The sequence below is a fragment of the Colobus angolensis genome, unplaced genomic scaffold (genome assembly GCF_000951035.1).
Source record: "Colobus angolensis palliatus isolate OR3802 unplaced genomic scaffold, Cang.pa_1.0 Scaffold8, whole genome shotgun sequence".
Lineage (NCBI taxonomy): Eukaryota > Metazoa > Chordata > Mammalia > Primates > Cercopithecidae > Colobus > Colobus angolensis.
Window position 1 is genome coordinate 7,542,318 of NW_012121820.1, and position 19,133 is coordinate 7,561,450.

General features: G+C 50.7%; 2 protein-coding genes across 3 annotated transcripts in view; one reads left to right on the top strand and one right to left on the bottom strand.

The window, feature by feature from the left end:
• The window catches only part of NCOA5 (nuclear receptor coactivator 5), a 20,549-nt gene extending 13,879 nt beyond the window's left edge, over nt 1–6,670 (top strand). The window contains exons 4-7 of the mRNA XM_011928880.1: nt 435–561; nt 2,385–2,584; nt 3,983–4,303; nt 4,762–6,670. Of these exons, the coding sequence (XP_011784270.1) occupies nt 435–561; nt 2,385–2,584; nt 3,983–4,303; nt 4,762–5,351 (1,238 nt within the window). The 3' untranslated portion in view covers nt 5,352–6,670. The remainder of the gene's footprint in view (nt 1–434; nt 562–2,384; nt 2,585–3,982; nt 4,304–4,761) is intronic.
• Nucleotides 6,671–7,516: 846 nt separating this feature from the next.
• The window catches only part of SLC12A5 (solute carrier family 12 (potassium/chloride transporter), member 5), a 39,312-nt gene continuing 27,695 nt past the window's right edge, over nt 7,517–19,133 (bottom strand). For both annotated transcript variants that reach the window (XM_011928882.1, XM_011928883.1), the window contains exons 17-26: nt 18,197–18,365; nt 16,113–16,308; nt 14,856–15,025; nt 14,273–14,404; nt 12,642–12,749; nt 11,393–11,515; nt 11,101–11,300; nt 10,753–10,767; nt 10,363–10,496; nt 7,517–10,152 (exon numbers count right to left, since the gene is read on the bottom strand). In XM_011928882.1, the coding sequence (XP_011784272.1) occupies nt 10,061–10,152; nt 10,363–10,496; nt 10,753–10,767; nt 11,101–11,300; nt 11,393–11,515; nt 12,642–12,749; nt 14,273–14,404; nt 14,856–15,025; nt 16,113–16,308; nt 18,197–18,365 (1,339 nt within the window). In that variant the 3' untranslated portion in view covers nt 7,517–10,060. The remainder of the gene's footprint in view (nt 10,153–10,362; nt 10,497–10,752; nt 10,768–11,100; nt 11,301–11,392; nt 11,516–12,641; nt 12,750–14,272; nt 14,405–14,855; nt 15,026–16,112; nt 16,309–18,196; nt 18,366–19,133) is intronic.

Genomic DNA, 19,133 nt, shown 5'->3' on the forward strand with positions numbered 1-19,133 from the left:
GATCAGGGGTTCGAGACCAGCCTGACCAACATGGTGAAACCCCGTCTCTACTAAAAATACAAAAATTAGCTGGGCATGGTGGTGGATGCCTGTAATCCCAGCTACTCAGGAGGCTAAGGCAGGAGAATTGCTTGAACCCGGGAGGCGGAGGTTTCTGTGAGCTGAGATGGCACCACTGCGCTCCAGCCTGGGCAATAGAGCAAGACTCCATCTCAAAAACAAAATGGCTGTGCCCTTTAATCCAGCCATTACATTTTGGTTAATTTTTAATAGTAAAAAATACTAATGCTGGCTATTCTTAGAAGATAGACCAAAGGATTGATTCAGAGATGACCTTTGCCTACAAGTAGCTCAGGATTTAAAATGAGGCCTGTGGCTTGTTTTTATAGAAGGGTCCAGTCCTTATTTCAGTTTACCCTGGTGGTGTCTTGCAGAGCGTTTGAAACGTGAGGAACGGCGTAGAGAAGAGCTTTATCGTCAATATTTTGAGGAAATCCAGAGACGCTTTGATGCGGAAAGGCCCGTTGATTGTTCTGTGATTGTCGTCAACAAACAGACAAAGTAAGAACCCTTAAATATTTCTCCCCAGTAAGGAGAAGAGTCAGAGAAATTCAGGCCCCTGTTTAGCACCTCTATTCATTGAATTTGAGCTGTGTATTCTTGCATTGCTGTGCTTTGTTAGTCAGGGTTCTTTCAGTTATAGGTGACAGAAAACTCAATTCAAATTGAGCCCAAAAGGGACATTTTTCATTTAAGCAGAAAGTAACTGGGAAGTTGAGGCACGGCCACATCAAGGGTCAGACCATGTCATCAAGATTTAGTCTCTGTGTTAGTCTCTAAGCACTGCTTTCCTCAGATTTGCCTTTGTTCTCAGGCAGATTTTGTGCTTGAAGAGGCAGAATGGCACTGGCCCTAAACGTGTGTCGTCTTAGCTTAGCAAGCCAAGTGGAAAGAGTTTCTTTCCCAGTGTTTCCACCTGAAGTTCTGCAATTCTTCTTAGATTGACTTGACTCACTTTCCCATCCCTGAGCTTGTCACTTTGGCAGGGGTGCTAGATGTTCTGATTAGCCAGGGCTAAGTCATGTTCCCATCCCAAGAGCTAGAGGTGGGATTAGCCCTGTGGAACCATGCAGACTGAGAGTGGAAGGAAGAGGGTGTAGGCAGTGGTCAAGCAGAGTAGTATTTAACCCCTTCATGAGATAACCCAAATGCCCAGTACTTTGGGAGACACGTCTCTGCATTTGTCAGCCAAGAACCAAGTCTTTGTGAAGTGCCATGGCCTTGCAGAACTGTTAGATGACCATGTTACCAAGCTAGGGCTCATAGCATTGTTTCACTGCATCCCTGTTTTACATTTTCTCCCTGAAGAGGCAGAGCAGAGAAGCAGAAGGGAGTATAGCAGCTTACAGGCTTGCCTGTAGCTATGTTCCCTTTCCCCAGGTGGTACTAAGTAAATAACTTCATGTATTTTCTAGCAGTTTGGGGTTAAAGAGCTAATTTCAAGGCAGTGACTAGGGAAATAGGTGTTGAGACACCAAGCAGTCGGCAGAGTTCACAGGCTCTTGGCTGTCTTGTTCAGTGATAGATGCTGCTTTTAACTCTAGAGAGCTGTTTTTGGACACATGATAATAGCTGTTATTTTCTGAGCACCTACTTTATGTACTACCCCATACTAGGCACCTTACATAAATTATTTTTAATCTTCACAGTAATCATATAAAATGAGTATTCATTCAGCAAATCTTTTATATGTATGGCAGGTACTGGGGCTGTATAGCCTCATTCCACTGGTGGAGCTTACACCCTAATGGGGCAGGTAACAAAAGCATACAGGTGATGAGTCCTATGAGAAGAGAATATCAGAGATCTAATTTAGATTGGAGGGAAGGTCAAAGAAATGACATATGAACTGAGTCATGTTACTCTTGTTTTACTAGTAAAGAAACTGATGTTTGTAAGAGATAAATGGACTTGCTTAAGCTTCACAACTTTGCAAATAAATGTTAAGGACTGGGATCCATACCCATGTTTCTACCGTTAAAGCCCATGATTTTCCCACTATATTATGCAGCCTACCCAAAAAGAGATAAGTGCCACAAGTCTTAGGGAGGAGGATGGTGTTAAGGAAGGACCACTGGACTACAGTATCAAGAGAGGGACCTGGGTATCATACTGTGCTAATGGCAACTTCTCTTGTGACCTCATACAAGTCACAGCCGTTCTGAGCCGGGGTAGAGAGTATTGGTCTAGATCCTTGGATCCTCAATATGGCAGTGGGGTAGACTAGGGTTTGAGTTCTCGATAGGAATACACACAACTGGTTTGAGACACAACAATGCATATTTGGAGTTGGTCGCTCACCTAGATCTTACTTGTTTTTACAGAGACTATGCTGAGTCTGTGGGGCGGAAGGTGCGAGACCTGGGCATGGTAGTGGACTTGATCTTCCTTAACACAGAGGTGTCATTGTCGCAAGCCTTGGAGGATGTTAGCAGGGGAGGTTCTCCTTTTGCTATTGTCATCACCCAGCAACACCAGATTCACCGCTCCTGCACAGTCAACATCATGTTTGGAACCCCGCAAGGTACAGAGGCCCAAGTGGGTCAAAATACCAGAGGTAGTCACTAGTCCATTATTAGTCATTTATGCCCTACTCAGAAGAGGCAGGTTTTGGGCAAATGACTCTTATATCTCAGTTCATATATGGTAGCGCTCCTCTCTTAAGTACCATGGAAGAGTCTTGCGTAGTCATTTATTTATCTGATAGTTTCTTAGTGGATACAGTTCTGAGCCTGGCTCTCTGTTACACTATACTTAACCCCTAGGTATATACAGTGGTGTGCTGGCACATGTTTAACAACAAGTTCCAGTGTGGGGGGAGGGCGTTTGTAACATTTGCTAATCTCCATGATGTAAATACTCCACCATGTTTCAGTTCAAGCCACCAACATGAAGTCACTGAAGGGAGAGTTGGAAAGAAATGTACACAGTTGGCTCTTGCCACTGAGATCTGGCTCCAGCACACCTCTGTCATGTACTCCACTGAGTGTGACAAAATCCTTGCTTCGCCCAGCTTTCTAATGGAGGACAGAGAATATAATAGGCATTTAGGGTCCTTTTTGTAAGTGTGCTGGAGAAGTAACCAAAGGGGCTATGAGAAGTAACCAGAGGGACTAAGAGGCCCTGACCCTATAGAGGCCCAGGCCCAGTTCTCGAAGTCCTTTTCAGAAGTAGCTTTTCATGCATTGAGCCCAGAGGATTAAGACTCCACCAGCTGAAACCCTGCTCCTCGCTCTTACAGCACAGACTTAACCCTTTCCCCACTATACTCAGGATCTCTGTTTGCTTCACCCTTTACCCCCATAACCGTACAATTACATAAGGAACTCCAGTGGGTCATTTGTCTGAGGAATAGTCCTCAAGATGTGTGAGGACAGAAGTTCTGAGGAGTCCTCTCACTACCCAGTAAACCATGTTGCCCATGGGTGAGGAGTGGAGGTTATTTAGGGTCACAGTTTGATCTTAATCCATGACTTTTGAACTGCTGAATTAAAAAATAGTAGGGCGACTCTGTCCTGAGGAGCACAGTGGAGAGCCCGTCTTTCCAGAGGGGCCTGTTGGCCTCCTGCTGCTGGTCTAGAGCCTGTTGGGCCTGCCTCCCGTGGTTGTTCCCCGCATGGTCTGTTTGAATCTGCGGGAGGCTGTCATGTTTCTTTGGTTTTTACTACAAGTCTGTGATCTAGGAATTCCCCCAAAGAACCAGCTGTATACAAAGGTGCATGTCCCCACCAAAGGTATTCATTCACTTCCCTTCCTGCCCTTCATCTCTCCCCCCACACCACCCCACTCTCAATCTCAAGGCTTTTTGTCACCAAAATTATTTTCTTGCTGGTATGAAGTTAGAAAAGACTTGACAGAGTGCAGCAGGTGGGCACTTAAATATGTCATGGAAGACAATAATTCATGTCATTTCCTCCTACAGAGCATCGCAACATGCCCCAGGCAGATGCCATGGTGCTGGTGGCCAGAAATTATGAGCGCTACAAGAATGAGTGCCGGGAGAAGGAACGTGAGGAGATTGCCAGACAGGCAGCCAAGATGGCTGATGAAGCCATCCTGCAGGAAAGAGAGAGAGGAGGCCCTGAGGAGGGAGTGCGCGGGGGCCACCCTCCAGCCATCCAGAGTCTCATTAACCTGCTGGCAGACAACAGGTACCTCACTGCTGAAGAGACTGACAAGATCATCAACTACCTGCGAGAGCGGAAGGAGCGGCTAATGAGGAGCAGCACCGACTCTCTGCCTGGTGAGCTACGTGGCAGGGCCGAGGTGAAGTTCTGACTCTGCATTTCTCTAATCCCCAGGCTCTGTTGGGAGGGTGTCAGGCCCAGGGCTCTTTGGAGTGGGTAAGGGAAATAAGTCCATCCCTTGGGCCATCCATGCTAATATAATGTTAATAATAACTTTATATTTGGGTACTGAATGCTGATCCCTGTAGTTAATGTGGTGGATTGACTAGTATTGCTGGCTCCCTGGTAGCCAGGATGGATGCCCTTTTGTTTTTTAGCAGTTCTCTAGGGGAACTAGCCTATTGTTTTCTGTAAACAGCACATATCATGAAGCGGCCTCTTTGGAAAATTGATGTTATAGTCTGTGTACTGTATGATTGATGTGACTCAGTGATTGTTGTTCTTCCTTTGGCTGCTAGGCCTCCTGCCCTTGGGGGGTACTTTGAACCAGATACCTCCCTCTTCTGTCTTCCAGGCCCGATTTCCCGCCAACCACTCGGGGCGACCTCGGGTGCCTCGCTGAAGACACAGCCAAGCTCCCAACCGCTCCAGAGCGGCCAAGTGCTCCCCTCTGCTACACCCACTCCATCTGCACCCCCCACCTCCCAGCAAGAGCTTCAGGCCAAAATCCTCAGCCTCTTCAATAGTGGCACGGTGACGGCCAATAGCAGCTCTGCATCCCCCTCAGTTGCTGCCGGAAACACCCCAAACCAGAATTTTTCCACAGCACCAAACAGCCAGCCTCAACAAAGATCACAGGCCTCTGGCAATCAGCCTCCAAGCATTTTGGGACAGGGAGGATCTGCTCAGAACATGGGCCCCAGACCTGGGGCTCCTTCCCAGGGGCTTTTTGGCCAGCCTTCCAGTCGCCTGGCACCTGCTAGCAACATGGCTAGCCAGAGGCCCGTGTCTTCCACAGGTATCAACTTTGACAATCCAAGTGTACAGAAGGCTCTGGATACCCTGATCCAGAGTGGCCCTGCTCTCTCCCACCTGGTTAGCCAGACCACGGCACAGATGGGGCAGCCACAGGCCCCCATGGGATCTTACCAGAGGCATTACTGAGGCTAAATCTTTCAACTCTTCCCAGTCCCCTCATCCCCTGGCCTCCTCCCACTTACTGTGTTCTAAATAGAGCTGTTTGGAGGATGTTCTCTGCGCTCCCAGGCCGGCATCGAGTGTCATCAGTTTCTACCACCTGCTCTCTCTCCTGCCCAAGGCTGTGTTGCTTATTCCTCACAAAGTTTATACTGCATTTGGGGCTGTATCTTTTTTTTGTTTTGTTTTTTGTAGAAAATAAATATCTCCGGGGTCACTGGGGCAGTACAGGTGTCTGGGCTTATATTTGATGGGGTTTCTCCAGTCCCTGTATCTACTGGATTTGGAGCCAGGCCCAGCTAGCCAAGTATGGAATGGCATTTGTCATGTCAGTAGGCACCACGTTTGTTCATTGTGAACCTACCAAGACTTTCCAGCTTCATACACATCGACCAGAGATCAAGCTCCTGCCTGCAACTCCTGCCTAGAGTTGAAGAAAAGCAAACTGGCCTTGGCAGGCACAGTGTCATCATACCCTCACCCCACAGGTTTGGGGTCTGCTTGAGGATTCATAAATCAGCCACTCTGGATTGTTGAGGAATGGCCATGGAGCCACAGAAAAAAGAATTTTTCTTTCTGAGCCAAGGTTGTTTTTTGTTTTTTTCTCTTTTTTGTTTTCATTTCATTGGAAGATCTCCAATGAACTGAACAGCTCCAGTCAGCAGCAGTTACCACAAACTGTGAATCTGGGCCCCACCACTCTTCCCCCTTACCAGTTCTGTCAGCATCCCCCTCTCCAGCGGCACTTCCATGGAGTCGATTCTGAGACTCTGGCCATGAACACCTGTTTCTTCAGTGATTTGTTTTGGGCTTTTGGCTCAAAACCCCAGGCTCTTGTTTTTGTCTAGACTCTTACTCTGTTTCCTGAGCAGCAGGAGGTAGGGACCACTTTGATGTCAGACTTCTGGTAGCTGGACATGTTCTCGAGATAGGCGGCTGTTCATGACTTTTGCACCAGAATGAAATTGTTAGAGGGAGGGCTTCTGGCTGTGGTTCTAAATGGAGCCCCAGGAAACTGCCCTCCCCCCAGGGTTTATGCTCAGTAGAGCCCTGTAGATCAATCTCGAGGTCCTCTAGCAGGGGTGAGGGGGAGCAGTGACTTCAGCTGAGTCCCTGCCAGTGGTTAAGCAAACAATGGTTTCAAAATTCAAGGTCCCCAAATGGCAGCATTTTATGTTCTGACCTGTTTGTGTTATATAGTGGTTTTTTGTTTTTTCCTCTTTGGAACTCTTGTGTTGTTAATAAAATGAAATGATTACTTTTTAATTAAAATGAAAAAAGTAAAAGCTATGTTCGTCTTTCTTGGATGTGAATATGCTCTTTGCAGGATGCTTTCCCCAAGTCAGAAGTGAGGGCTCCTGTCTCGAGGACTCTTGTCTGTCCCCTCTTGTCCTCAGCATATGATCCAGCCTCAGACCTCTTTGAACCCTGCCTTCTCTTCATAGGTGGCTCACCTAGTTAGAGGCTTTAATTAAACAGTCCAGAGCAAAACCCTATTGGCTAATTACAGTGCTGTGTTCAACATCCTGCTTCTGGTAGACATTCATTATGTCAGCAGCCTTGTCCTCTTATTCTAGGAAAGGAAAACAGGATGTGATGAGACCATTTGTGGTTGGTGGCCATTGGTCGGGGGGCACTTCCTGTTTGCATTTTGTCTCAGTTGCCACCCTCTGTTCTACCCATTGTGCAAGGAGTTGGCAGAATTCATAGAACCTGAAGGAGCCTTGAAGAGCATTTAATAGCTTGGGTTGGGTGTGGTGAAGTGGGTGGCATAGGCCTCCAGTGGGTTAGGGACCAACGTGCCGAGAGCACTGAGCCTCACCAGTAAGTGCTTACTGCCTCCTGGGGAATATCAGTGCAGCCTGACACCTATACTTAGAAAGTGCTCACTACCTCCTAGAAGATGCCAGTGCGGCCTGACACCTAGTAAGTGCCTGCCAGTCTCTTAGGAGATGATGTTAGTACTGCCCTCCAGGCCAGGGCCCCAGAGCTATCGGTAGATAAATTAGATCACCAGACCTGGACCATTAGCCCATCTTTTCTGTCAGTGGGGGTCAGTGTTTCTGATTTAAGAGTGTGGGGTCCTCCTGGAGGGCCCCCTGGAGTGTCTAAACAGCACATCTCAGGCCATGAAGGGTATAATAAAATTATTTTTATTGCATTTTGTGCAGACGGGAGTCTAAAAAAGTAATACAGTAAAAGCCATAAAGCATTAAATGGGAGCATTCAACAAGAAAGGAAAGAACCAACCTCTCCCTTTCATATTGGCACAAAGAACACAAGATCAATACTGAGGCAGGATGCGGAATACTGAACACTTACACTGAAAATTAAAGGCAGGCCTAATAATAATAGTAATAATAGTAATAAATACTCTTGATTTGGTTTGCAACCTCTCCTATTTACAAGGGTTTTCAACTTCATTGCATTGCCCTGCACATAGATCGTCTAAAACAAAAGCAACACTAGTTATCACTACAAAGCTATTGAAATATTGCACTCAGAATAAAAGTCACTTGAATGGACATGAAACATCTAACTACAGTGATTATAAAGATAACTTGATGAATGACTTGTGATAACATTCATAACAAATATTGCACATGTAGCACAGAAAACTTGGGTTTTTGTTGTGGGATGTCTGTCTCATCAACGGAAACTTTGCTCTTGCCAACCAGACAATCTGGGCCCAGATAGTGCAACTTTGGTTCCCTAATTGATGTTGATACAGCCCCCTTCTGCACAGCCCACCACGTCACCTCTGAAATATTCAGGCCCCCAGAAGGCAGGACCTGGCTGTGGTTCTCAGAGGCAAGTCTACTGAAGGAGGCAGGGGGCTGGTGTCTAACACCTCCAGCTTCCTGATTACCTGAAAGAATCTATCCAGTCCCCTGATCGAATCTCAGAGGGCACTTGGTGTAACGGGCAGACCTTCAAACCTACCCCCAGCCACACCTGACTCTGTCTGGGTGGCGCCGGCTCCAGCTCTGCCTTGGGCTCAAAGGAAAAGAGGTGGTGAGGTCAGGAGTACTCAGTGGCCCCAGCTCTGGGAGGTGGGTGAGATGTCTGTCTAGGTGCGCAGGTCAGGGCCCTGGGGCTGGAGGTACTGTACCCAGTCCCAGATGGTGCTGGAACGAGCATGCAGTGCCTGATCCCCTTAGAAACGTGCCCTAGGGGAAGGGAACCCGGCCAACGCGCCTTCTCTAAGGACAGAGCACGCCTCAGACCAGCCTGGTGGAGCGGAAGCGCCAAGGACGAGTTGGGGAAGCCAAAGGCCCTGGGTCCTGGTTAGAGGAGAGCAGACAGGCGCTAAGGATAAAGCGCGTGCGACTCCAGCCCTCCCTCAGGCCCAGGTCCCCGGGAGGCGGAGCTAGAGGCCGCTGCTAAGCAGCGAGGCCCGGCCCCAGGGCACAGAGAAGGCGGCTGGGTCCCCCAGGCCAGGCAGGAGCTGCCAGATGGGGACGCGGGAGGGAACATCACGGGCGGCTCTGGGGCCTCCCAGTGGATCCGGCCCCTAAACCAGAATCGGTCCCCTCCTCCCTCACCTGTCCCAGGGAGGAAACTCCGGGGAGGGGGCGCCCTCCAGCTCCACAATTTCAGTCTTTGGCGAGGAGCCATGGGATACGGGGAGCAGGCGACAAGCCAACTGAGGAGAGACGCCTGCTCCCCAGCGAAGGCACCGGGGCGGGGCTTCCTCGGTGGGGCGCGGGCCTCTTTGTTTCTTCCCCTTGAGGAGCGCCCCTCCCCTATCCTGGCCCCAACTTGCGTAAGAGCCGATGAGAAGAGGTTGCGCGCGTCTCTGCAGCCGCAGTGGAAGCTCACATCCGCTGGGAGGCGAATCCAGGAAAAGTTGGACCCTTGTCTCACCTCATCTCAGAAAAGGACTGGAGGGGAGGGTGGGAAGCCAAGGGTGCGCGGAAAGGGCGAAGAGGCGAGAGCAGGACGGAGGTGTCGAGGAAACGAGACCACCACGACACCCGCCTGGGCCTAAAGCACTTTCGCTCTCAAACTTGAACGTCAAGGAAAACTCAGCTTCCCGAGGCCTCCGTCTCCCAGCAGTGCCCCCAGCGGGAGAGCTCGACTGTGGCGAGAAGTCTGTTGCGCTTCTAGTCACATAAATATGGGGACGTTAAAAATACACGCGATGTCTCCTGTACACTATGTATAGGCTCGGCCGCCCGCGCCCCACGGCTCGGCGAGAAGGGACGGCGGAGACGGCGAGTGCGGCCTTCCCACCCCGCGTGCCTCCGGGCCGCCGGGAGTCAGGGAGCAGCGCTGGAGGAGCGCAGAGCGAGGACCGCGGCGGGCGTGAGAAGGGGAGGAATGGGCCGCATGGAATACCTGGGGGTCCCCAAGGCCCCAGCTCCTCTCTTTTCCGCGCCTTCTCCCAACCTTTATTGCAGCGTCTCCTTCGGCGAGACGAGGCCGGGCTTAGAAAAAGGGCAGCGCAGACCCACGGGCCAACAGGGCACTGAGGAGCTCTGGTCTCCGCGCGGCGGGGCGCCCTCTCCGAGTCAGCCCCGACAGGCGTGGCCTCCGGGCTTCAGGCAGCGGGATAAGGGGCCAGGACACGGGCACAGGGTCTGTATGTAAACGGTGACAGCGGCGGGGGGCGCGGCGAGGGCTCCGGAGCCGCGGGCCGGGCGCGCTCGGGCCCGAGTGGCAGGTCCTGGCTCTCAGGAGTAGATGGTGATGACCTCGCGGCCGCCGCCGCGGACCAGCATCACCCGGTCCAGGTGCTCTGTGAGGACCTCGAGGAATTCCATGTCTGAAAGCCAGTCAAGGAGAAAGACCAGGTCTCCTTCCCTCCCGACGAAATTGGGGTCGCGCTCAGCTGCCACAGGACCTCTCGCGCCCGTGTCCCTGTCCGAGGTGCTGATCCGGAGGCAGGAACAGCTCAGCTCTTCCATCCCAGAGAGAGGACCCAGGTTCCCTGACGTCCACCTCCCTCTTTCCCCCAATTTTAATTCCAGGATACAGTTTTCGTCACCATTGCGGTTGCGGGGAGGCCCAGGCATGTTGAGCAAAACAAGCTTGGCGTCCCGGGATTTCTTCACGATGACCTCGTTCAGCCGCACCGCCGTGTGCATGCGCCGCACATTGGACTGGTTCCTGCGGCAGGAAGGAGGAGTGGAGACCACGTGAGCCGAGGGTAGAGAAGATTGGAGCCAGTCACCCTTCCAGCCCGAACTGGGCTGCTGGGGACTGGTTCTTGCAAGCCCAGGACCACCAATCCTAAACCTCTCCGGGCTGGGCTATTCAGAGATCCCAGAGGTCGTGGCACCAATTAGGGGTTCACAATAGAGTGAGAAGGGTAGGGACCCTGGCCATCCTAGGAGAGAGAATGAAAAAATGCTGAAGCACTTACAGGTTCTCCCACTCTCTTCAGGAAACACAAGAGATGCAAAGAGAGAAAGAAAAAGAGCAGAGTCAGAAAAAGAGGAAGACACTTGGAGGCTGGGGCCATGGTCACCTGCCCTGAGTCCTGCTCTGCCAGCCCCCACACCCTTCACCTTTCTGCTGCCTGCAACTGGGAATTCTGAGCCTTAGCAATGGGGCCCAACCCCCTAAGTCCTCAGATGGGGAAACCAAGACAATGTCTGAACTGGGTCTGCAGGCTGACAGACCAGGATGCCTTCTGTTCTCTTGCTCTGCCATGGGGAGCAAGACCCTTTAGCTCTTCCCATTCCCCAGCCCTTAGCCCCCAGGCCCGTACGGCTTCATGCTGAAGAAGTCCTTGATGCCCTCAGAGGAGACAGGACTGGGGCCCTTATTCTTCTCTGCCACCGACTTGTCCTTGGTCCAGGTGAGATGCACCTTCTCAGGATCTGTCTCCCCTTCCCCCTCAGGCTCCTCGCCTGGGGATGGAGAGCTGCTGGGGCAGCTGGGAGCACTCTGATCATGGATCAGCTGCACCTGAGGGATGAATGAAGAGATGGCAGGTGAGTCCTTTGGAGGCCAAGGGCTCTGCTCCCACTGGTTGGAGCCAAACCACCCCAGCTGCACACCTCCTCCTCTGGCTTCTCTTCACTGTCACCAGCTGTCTCTTCTGGGACGTTCAGGCGGAGCCGCGTGTTGGCTGGATTCTTTCTCCGGATTGAGCCTCGTGACTCATCTGTGATACTCTGGATCTAAGGAGTGACACAGGTTGGTGCCAGCTCTGCTGGGAGTCACCACCCATGCCCTGCAAAGAGCTATCACTAGAGATGATGTTCAGCCAGGATGCACTTTCTGGAACTGTACCAGTTGTTAAAATATTGCTATGATTTGAGACCAAATAGCTACTGCACCACTGATCTGCCCGCCCCACCTCCTCTCCAGAACCCCAGACCTCCCCACCATCTGGCAACAAAAGGGTTAACCTTGGCACAGCAATGCTCTGTCCTAGCACTATGGCCCAATGTCAGTCCTGGCAGTCCACTGGTCAGTGGCCATGCCATGTTTTACCATTTTTACTACCTCCCTTGGATAACACTCAGCCTTGGAGGATCCATCCTTCCCAGCTCAAAGTGGTACCCATCACTCATTTCCCTGAGAATCCATCAACCACATTCTGATAAATATATTACCCACCCTGGGAGACTCATAACCCATGGTTCTATTACCTTCACATGTAGGATTGCCACCCATTCCCTGGGCAACTTATCACCCACCTCCAGGAGCCCTTCTGTCCCCAGCTGGGGTAGCACCACTCATTTTCCCAAGGACTCCACTCCCTTGGGTGGGTCTTTCATCCATACTCTGGTGGTTCTACATCACCCCCACCTAGAAGATCTTACACCCACACCCTGTGGGGGGCTCATCACCATTACCCCTGAGATCCCATCAGCCACACCCTAGGGGACTTGCCCCAACTCCCACACATCAGCTATATCCCTAAACACCCATCTGTTACCCACTCTCTGAGGGTCTCTACATGAGCCCTGTCCCTCACACTGGCAGCCCACACCCCTGAGGACTCATCATCCATATGTATTTAGCATCCACTCTTCTCTCTCAGGCCCCATAAGTCACATACAGAGCAGATCTGTCACCCATGCCAAAGTCCCTCTGCCTCCTGGCCGGGAGGTTGGTGGTGAAGCCACAGTGTGTACTCCTGCTGTCTGGGAGATCAGCATCAGGAGGTGTGGTTGGAGGAATCAGGGAGATGAGGGTGAAGTTGAAATGCCAGGAGTGTCAGCCCTGAGCCATCCTAAACCTGAGACCCAGAACTGGCAGCAATTTGAGGCTCTCAGGGGCCAGCCAGGGCAACCTCACCTCCCGCTCCCGCTCGTTCTTGGTTAAATGCATCTGTTTGAGGATCTGGGAGCGCTGCTCCATCACCAACGTCTTCTCATAGGTGTAAGCTGAGATGTCGCTTTCATGCTGTGGACAGAGGTTGGGGTTGGTGGGTCGGGAGAGGGACACAGAGGAAAGCATGAGATCTGAGCCCAAGTGAAAGGCCAAGGGAAGGAAGGAAGGCCCCCTTCCTTCTGGTAGCCTAGGGCTTCCCTACCCAATCATTAATTTTATCAAGGGTTGTAGGAGGCAAGGATTGAGCAGAGAGGGCAATGCTCTTGCAAGGCAGGCAGCTCATTCCCTCCTCAGCCCAGCACAGGACCAGGCATGTGAATGGATGAACTAATGAATGAGTGGATTAATTAATCACCTGGGTGAATGGAGACAGGAAAGAAGAAAAGGAACAAAGCAATGAATGAATACATGCAAGAATGAATGGGAGAGTAAGTGAATGAATACTTCAGTGAATACATAGGTAGATTAATGAATACACAGAGGGATGGGTGGATGGACACATGAATTGAGAGGATGGTTGGACAAGAACTTCTACAGGATAATCACCAGGGGCACAGGCTCTGGAGCCAGCCTGTCTGGGTTTGAATCTTGCCTCTGCCATGTACTGTGTGTTACTGGGCAAATTACAGTCACATGCCAAATAACACCATTGTATGTGCGTCAATGGCAGACTGCACATAAAGCATATAAAATGGCTTTCCCGTAAGATTACTGTATTTTTGCTGTAATTTTTCTATGTTTAGATTTTCTTTTTTTTTTTTTTTTTTTGAGACGGAGTCTCACTCTGTCACCCAGGCTGGAGTGCAGTGGTGCGATCTTGGCTCACTGCAAGCTCCGCCTCCTGGGTTCACGCCATTCTTCTGCCTCAGTCTCCCAAGTAGCTGGGACTACAGGCACCCACCACCATGCCCGGCTAATATTTTTTGTATTTTTTAGTAGAGACGGGGTTTCACCATGTTAGCCAGGATGGTCTTGATCTCCTGATCTTGTGATCCTCCCGTCTCGGCCTCCCAAAGTGCTGGGATTACAGGCGTGAGCCACCGCACCTGGCTTTAGATATGTTTAGACAAACAAATACTTCCCACTGTGTTGCCGTTGCCTGCAGTACTCAGTACAGTAACATGCTGTATAGGTTTGTAGCCTAAGAGCACTAAGCCTATGTGTGTAGTAGGCTGTACCATCTAGGTGTGTGTAAGTATACTCTATGATGTTCACACAACAAAATCGCCTCAAAACACATTTCTCAGAACATATCCCTGTTGTTAAGCAATGAATGCATAACTGCACTTCTCTGCACTTCATCTTCCTAATCTGTAACATGGAAATGCTGATAATTGTATCTATCTCATTGGTTGTTGTTGGAATTGATATACGTATAAAGTGCATAGAACAGTGCCCGGCATATAATAAGCACTAGACATGGCTATTTTTATAGAGAAGAGAGGGATGGCTGAATATGTGAGAGACTAAGAGGTGGATCGGGGGAAGGGATCTAGCATCATAAGCTGATGGGTGTTAGAGTTGCCCTACTTGGTGCTGGGGCCAAGAGGAAAGAGGGCCAGGTGGAACCCCAGTGGTGTCTCCTGGGGACTCACCATCTCCACCACCTCGACCTCCGCAGTGATGCGTAAATGGTACAGAAATGTGGTCAGATCCTTCTTCATCTGGATGCTATTGTCATCCATCTGGGCCACAGTGAAGATACGCATCTTGCACTTTCGCCAGACCTGCAGGTGGTGAAGGGGATTCAGAAAGGTCCAGCCCAGATGTGATGAGGAGATCCAGGGCCAGACCCCGTCCCCTCACCCTTCCCCTCTTCCCACCCACTCCTCACACATACATGCAGACCCCAAATCCTCTGTCTTGAGGGCCACTCTCTACAAAATCTTCCCTGCTTAGGTCTGAGGGTCCCCTGTTAAAGAAAGCATCACTGGCTTGGGCTAAGCATTGCTCTCCTTACAGCAGTGCACCTGCGAGAGGAGAAACCATCAGTTCCTAACATCTCAGATTGAAGAAGGTCAGCGGATCCCGTTCCCAGGAGTTTACAGGGGAGGAAGGACATGGAAGCTGACCCTGACCGGAGCCCATGAGTCTGACCTGCGGTTGTGCACATACGCACACAAATGCATACATGCATACACACACTCACACATGCATACACTCACACACACAACTCACCTTGTGGTGCCGCAGCAGGAAGGGCAGCAGCATGAGCATGCCTCCATCGTGCACAATCCACCAAACGTCGATGCTGCCCTCAGAGAAGCGCTCGGGGTTCCCAGGAAACATGGAAACGTTCTTGGTGACCAGCAGGGCTAAGTGGCCAGCTGTGGTTTCCCGGACCAGCTCTGAGGGAGGCCGAGGAGAGGGCCAGAGGGGGAAACAGTGACTCCGGTTCTCCCAACACACAGCAGCAGCCACAAGGGCTCCTGGCACCCAGCACTCTGCCCCACTCCATGGCCTTGGCCATGGGCTGAGTGGTCAGAAAACCAGCATCACTTAGGCCCCATCATATATTTATTGTTTAGATCTGGGAAAGTCTCTCAACCTCTCTGGGCTTCAGTTTCCCCACCTGTCAAATGGCAATAACACCACCTACCCTTTCTGATTACTAAGAATCCATCATGTATGACCTCACTAAATCCTCCCAACACCTTGTAACTATGATCTACTACCTCTAAAGGAGACAGAATAGCTTGGAGCTAACAGTGTAGCCTCTGGGCTGGTTCAAAACCTGGCTTTCCCATTTTGTGACTTGGAGCAAATTTCTTTTTCCTTTATTCTGTAGTTTGTCATGTTGCCCAGCTCAAACTCCTGAGCTCAAGCGATCCACCTGCCTTGGCTTCCCAAAGTGCTGGGATTACAGGCGTGAGCCACTGAACCCTGCAGAAGCAAACTTCTTAATCTCTCTGTGCCTCAGTTTCACACCAAAAAAGATGGAGATAACAATGCCGAGCCCTCCTAGGACTGATGAGAGAATTAGAGAAAGCCTCAACTTGCTGGCACACAGAACTCATTCTAGAAACATTAGTTATTATATACACTATTACCTACTATTACCAAGAAATCTGATCTCAGAGGGAGTAAGTCACGTGTGCACAGTCACACAACTAGGAAGGACCAGAGATGAGACGCGGGCCCAGCCTCTGTGACTTCAGAGCTGTAACTCTTCCCACTGCCCTGCACTGTGTTCCTCCCAGGGCCTGTGAGCGCTGCAGGAGCCAAGACTGTCTCGTTCACAGCGGAGTCCCCAGCGCCCAGCACAGTGGCTGGCACGTGGCCAACCTTGACTGCTGTCACCTGCATATGCTGTATCCACACTTGGCATGCAGGGCTTGGGAAACCCCTCCGGCCCAAAGGAGTGGAAATCCAGTTCCACCCCTCTACTGCCCCCAGCCCCACCCCTCTTCCGTCCCCAGCCCCCGACAGCGTTACCAATGAAGTTCCTCCACGTCTGATGATCCTCCTTCTGGCGCCAGTTGCGGGGCCAGCCGACAAGCACAGTGTTGTGCTGCAGCCCCCCGAGGCCCCCGGACTGGATCAGATGGGACACGCCATCACGCAGGTTGGAGGAGATCACTACCTGGCAGAAGCCCTTCACCTTCTCTGCCTCCATCAGGCGCCTGATAGACTAGGGGAGGGGGACCAGACAAGGGCCAGCCTCAGGCCTCCCTGGCCCTGGCTGGGCCCACTGTAGCCTCCTTCCCTCCCATCTCTCCCCTCCTTTCATCCCAGTCTTCCTGAAGCTCAGCTCTGATCATGTCAGTCTCTGGCTCCAGAATGGCACATGGCTCCCCATCATCTCTGTGCCCCATTCCTTGTTGATCAATCAAGGTTCTTCATGATCTGACCATATACTTTCTGCCACCCTGCCACTGCTCACACAGCCCCCCTGCCCGACATGCTCTCCACCACAACCCTGACACACGCCCCTGCCAAGTTGTACATGATGCCCTGTCAGGCCCAGCTCAAATGTCGCTGTCTTCAGATACCACTCCCATCCAGACCAGAATTAAACTGGGCTTCTCTGCACAGCCAGACAATTTGTTTCAACAATCTTTCTAAGTAGCATAATAAGTATTTTAAGGGCACTTCATTTAAACTGCACTATGAGGGAAATAGTCTTGTTACTCTCATTTTATAGATGAGGAAACTGAGGCTTGGAGAAATGAAGATTTGTTTAAGGATACACAGCTAGTTTTACTGTGAGGATTCAAGTCAGGGAAGTCTGACTCCAATCCCCACACTCTTAACCACGACCCCTAAGTCAAAGAGAAAGAAGTTCAATTCCTATCTCTGCCACCTCCTGGCTGTGTGACCTTGGGTGAGTCGCCTAACTTCTGTGTCTTGGTTTTCTTATCTGTCAAAAAGGGGTCAGGACAGCTACCTTGTTTAGGAATAGGAAGAACCACATGTAATCATGCACATAGGGCTTAGTTAGTATCCTGCCTGAGGAATCGTAAACACAACACATTGTACGACTCTGATGTTATTAACTCAACAGTATTTATCGACATCCGGTGGGTCTGAGAGCCTTCTGAGTATGCTCTGTCTTCCCCACCAGCCTGTGAACATCTCGAGGGCTGGGACTTGGTCTCGAACATCTCCATCTCCCCTGTGCCTCGCCCAATGCCTGGCGCACTGCACATTCTCAGCCACCGCGTCTTGAATGGAACTGACCAGTCAAGGCCTCCAGCTCTGGGCCCTGATAGATCGGTGTGAACAGCCCAGTGAGGCAGAAGCAGCGACTGTCGCAAGCCATCAGGGGTGCCCCTCCCCATCTCACCTCTGCTCCCTCGGGCCCCTTTTTCTCTCTCCACTGCTAGCCCACAGCTCTGACGGGAGAAAGGCCTGACCCTCAGACAAAACCTACTTCCTCTACTATCCCTGGGATCCAATCACCTCTTTGTGTGCTTAAGGCAGACACTGGCCATCACAGCCCACATTGGCTCTGTAGGCTGCTCCGTAAGCATGGACTAGTGGGTAGAGCCAAGAGAAGGTGACACAGAGCAGGGCCCTGGATTCAAATTCTGATGTTGCTTCCCACCAGCTTTGTGACTTTCAGCAAGCAGCTTTCCCTCTCTGGGCCTCAGTTTCTTCCTGTATCAAATGTGGATACTCACCTTGTCAACCCCAAACTGTAGGGATCAAGAGTCCAAAGCTGGGAAATCACCTTGAAAGATTTATACTTTGGCAGGAAGGAGTCTAGAGTAGGAGTTCAAGGAGTCCTAATTTGAATCTTCATTTCCTGTCCCTAGACATAGGACCTGACTTCTCTAAGCCTCAGTTTCCTTATCCATAAAATGGGCCCCTCTGCCTCTGATGGTCTTTCACTCTGTGATTTGAATTCTAAAGAACTCACTCTCTAGGCCCTTAGGCTCTTCCTCTAAGGAAGAGAAAAGAAATGCCTGCACCTCCTTTGATCCTGAAGGTGATGAGGAAGGAAAAGTACAAAAGGATAGAGACTGTCTTCCTAAGTGTCCTGACCTTTTCCCAAGCCCACCAGGGCCTCTGCTCACCTCTTCTGCCCGCTGGGCCTGGGGATGATTTTCCAGAAAGGTGCCCTCAAGGACAGAGCCCACGATGGTCAGGCCCTTCCCTGCTTTGAGCTGGGAGGTCAATGAGAGCAGCTGGGGGTGCACCACATTCTGGTCTTGGTCCACACGCACCAGCACTAGCAGCTGTGGCCTGAAGAGAGTGCAGAGTCACATGATCCATATACTATATAACCAACCACCCACACACCATACACCCATCACCAGGTCACCTAACCATCTCTCCTCTATAACCATCTGTCCCATCCACCTATACCCCGCACCACCCATCCATCCATCTACCCATCGACCCATCTCTCCATTCACCTCACTCACCTATCTATCCATTTAACCACCTACGCACCTATTTTATCCTTCAGTCATCCACTCATATGCATATTTATTTACTGATACATGCATTATTCACTCAAGTATCCACACATCTACCTACCTATCATCCATTCTTACATCCATCAATTTGCCCTTTTGCCCTCCCACATGTACATACACTTGTCCATCCACCCATCTACGCATCCCTTTCCTTAGTCATTTAGCCGTCTTAGTCCTCCAACCACCCATCAACCTCGTAGCATTCTGTAAGCACCTACTCTGGGCTAGACCATGTGCTGAGCATTTGGGAATTCACAGATAAATAATACAGAGTCCCAGGTTCTGGGAGCCCAGTTTAGTAGACATTGGCAAAGACAAGTCAACGATGCCCTAACCTAGGTCAGGGTTCCAGGCTCTACTCTTGGCAAGGTGAAACACAGGGAGATGAACGAGGGGTTGGGCATGCAGCACCCAGGGCTAAGAGGTGGGATGTGAGGATTCCATCTCCAGATCTGCCTTCTGTGACCTGTGAGATCCCCTCTGACCTCCGATTTCCCTTTATTTTATTTTATTTTTATTTATTTATTTATTT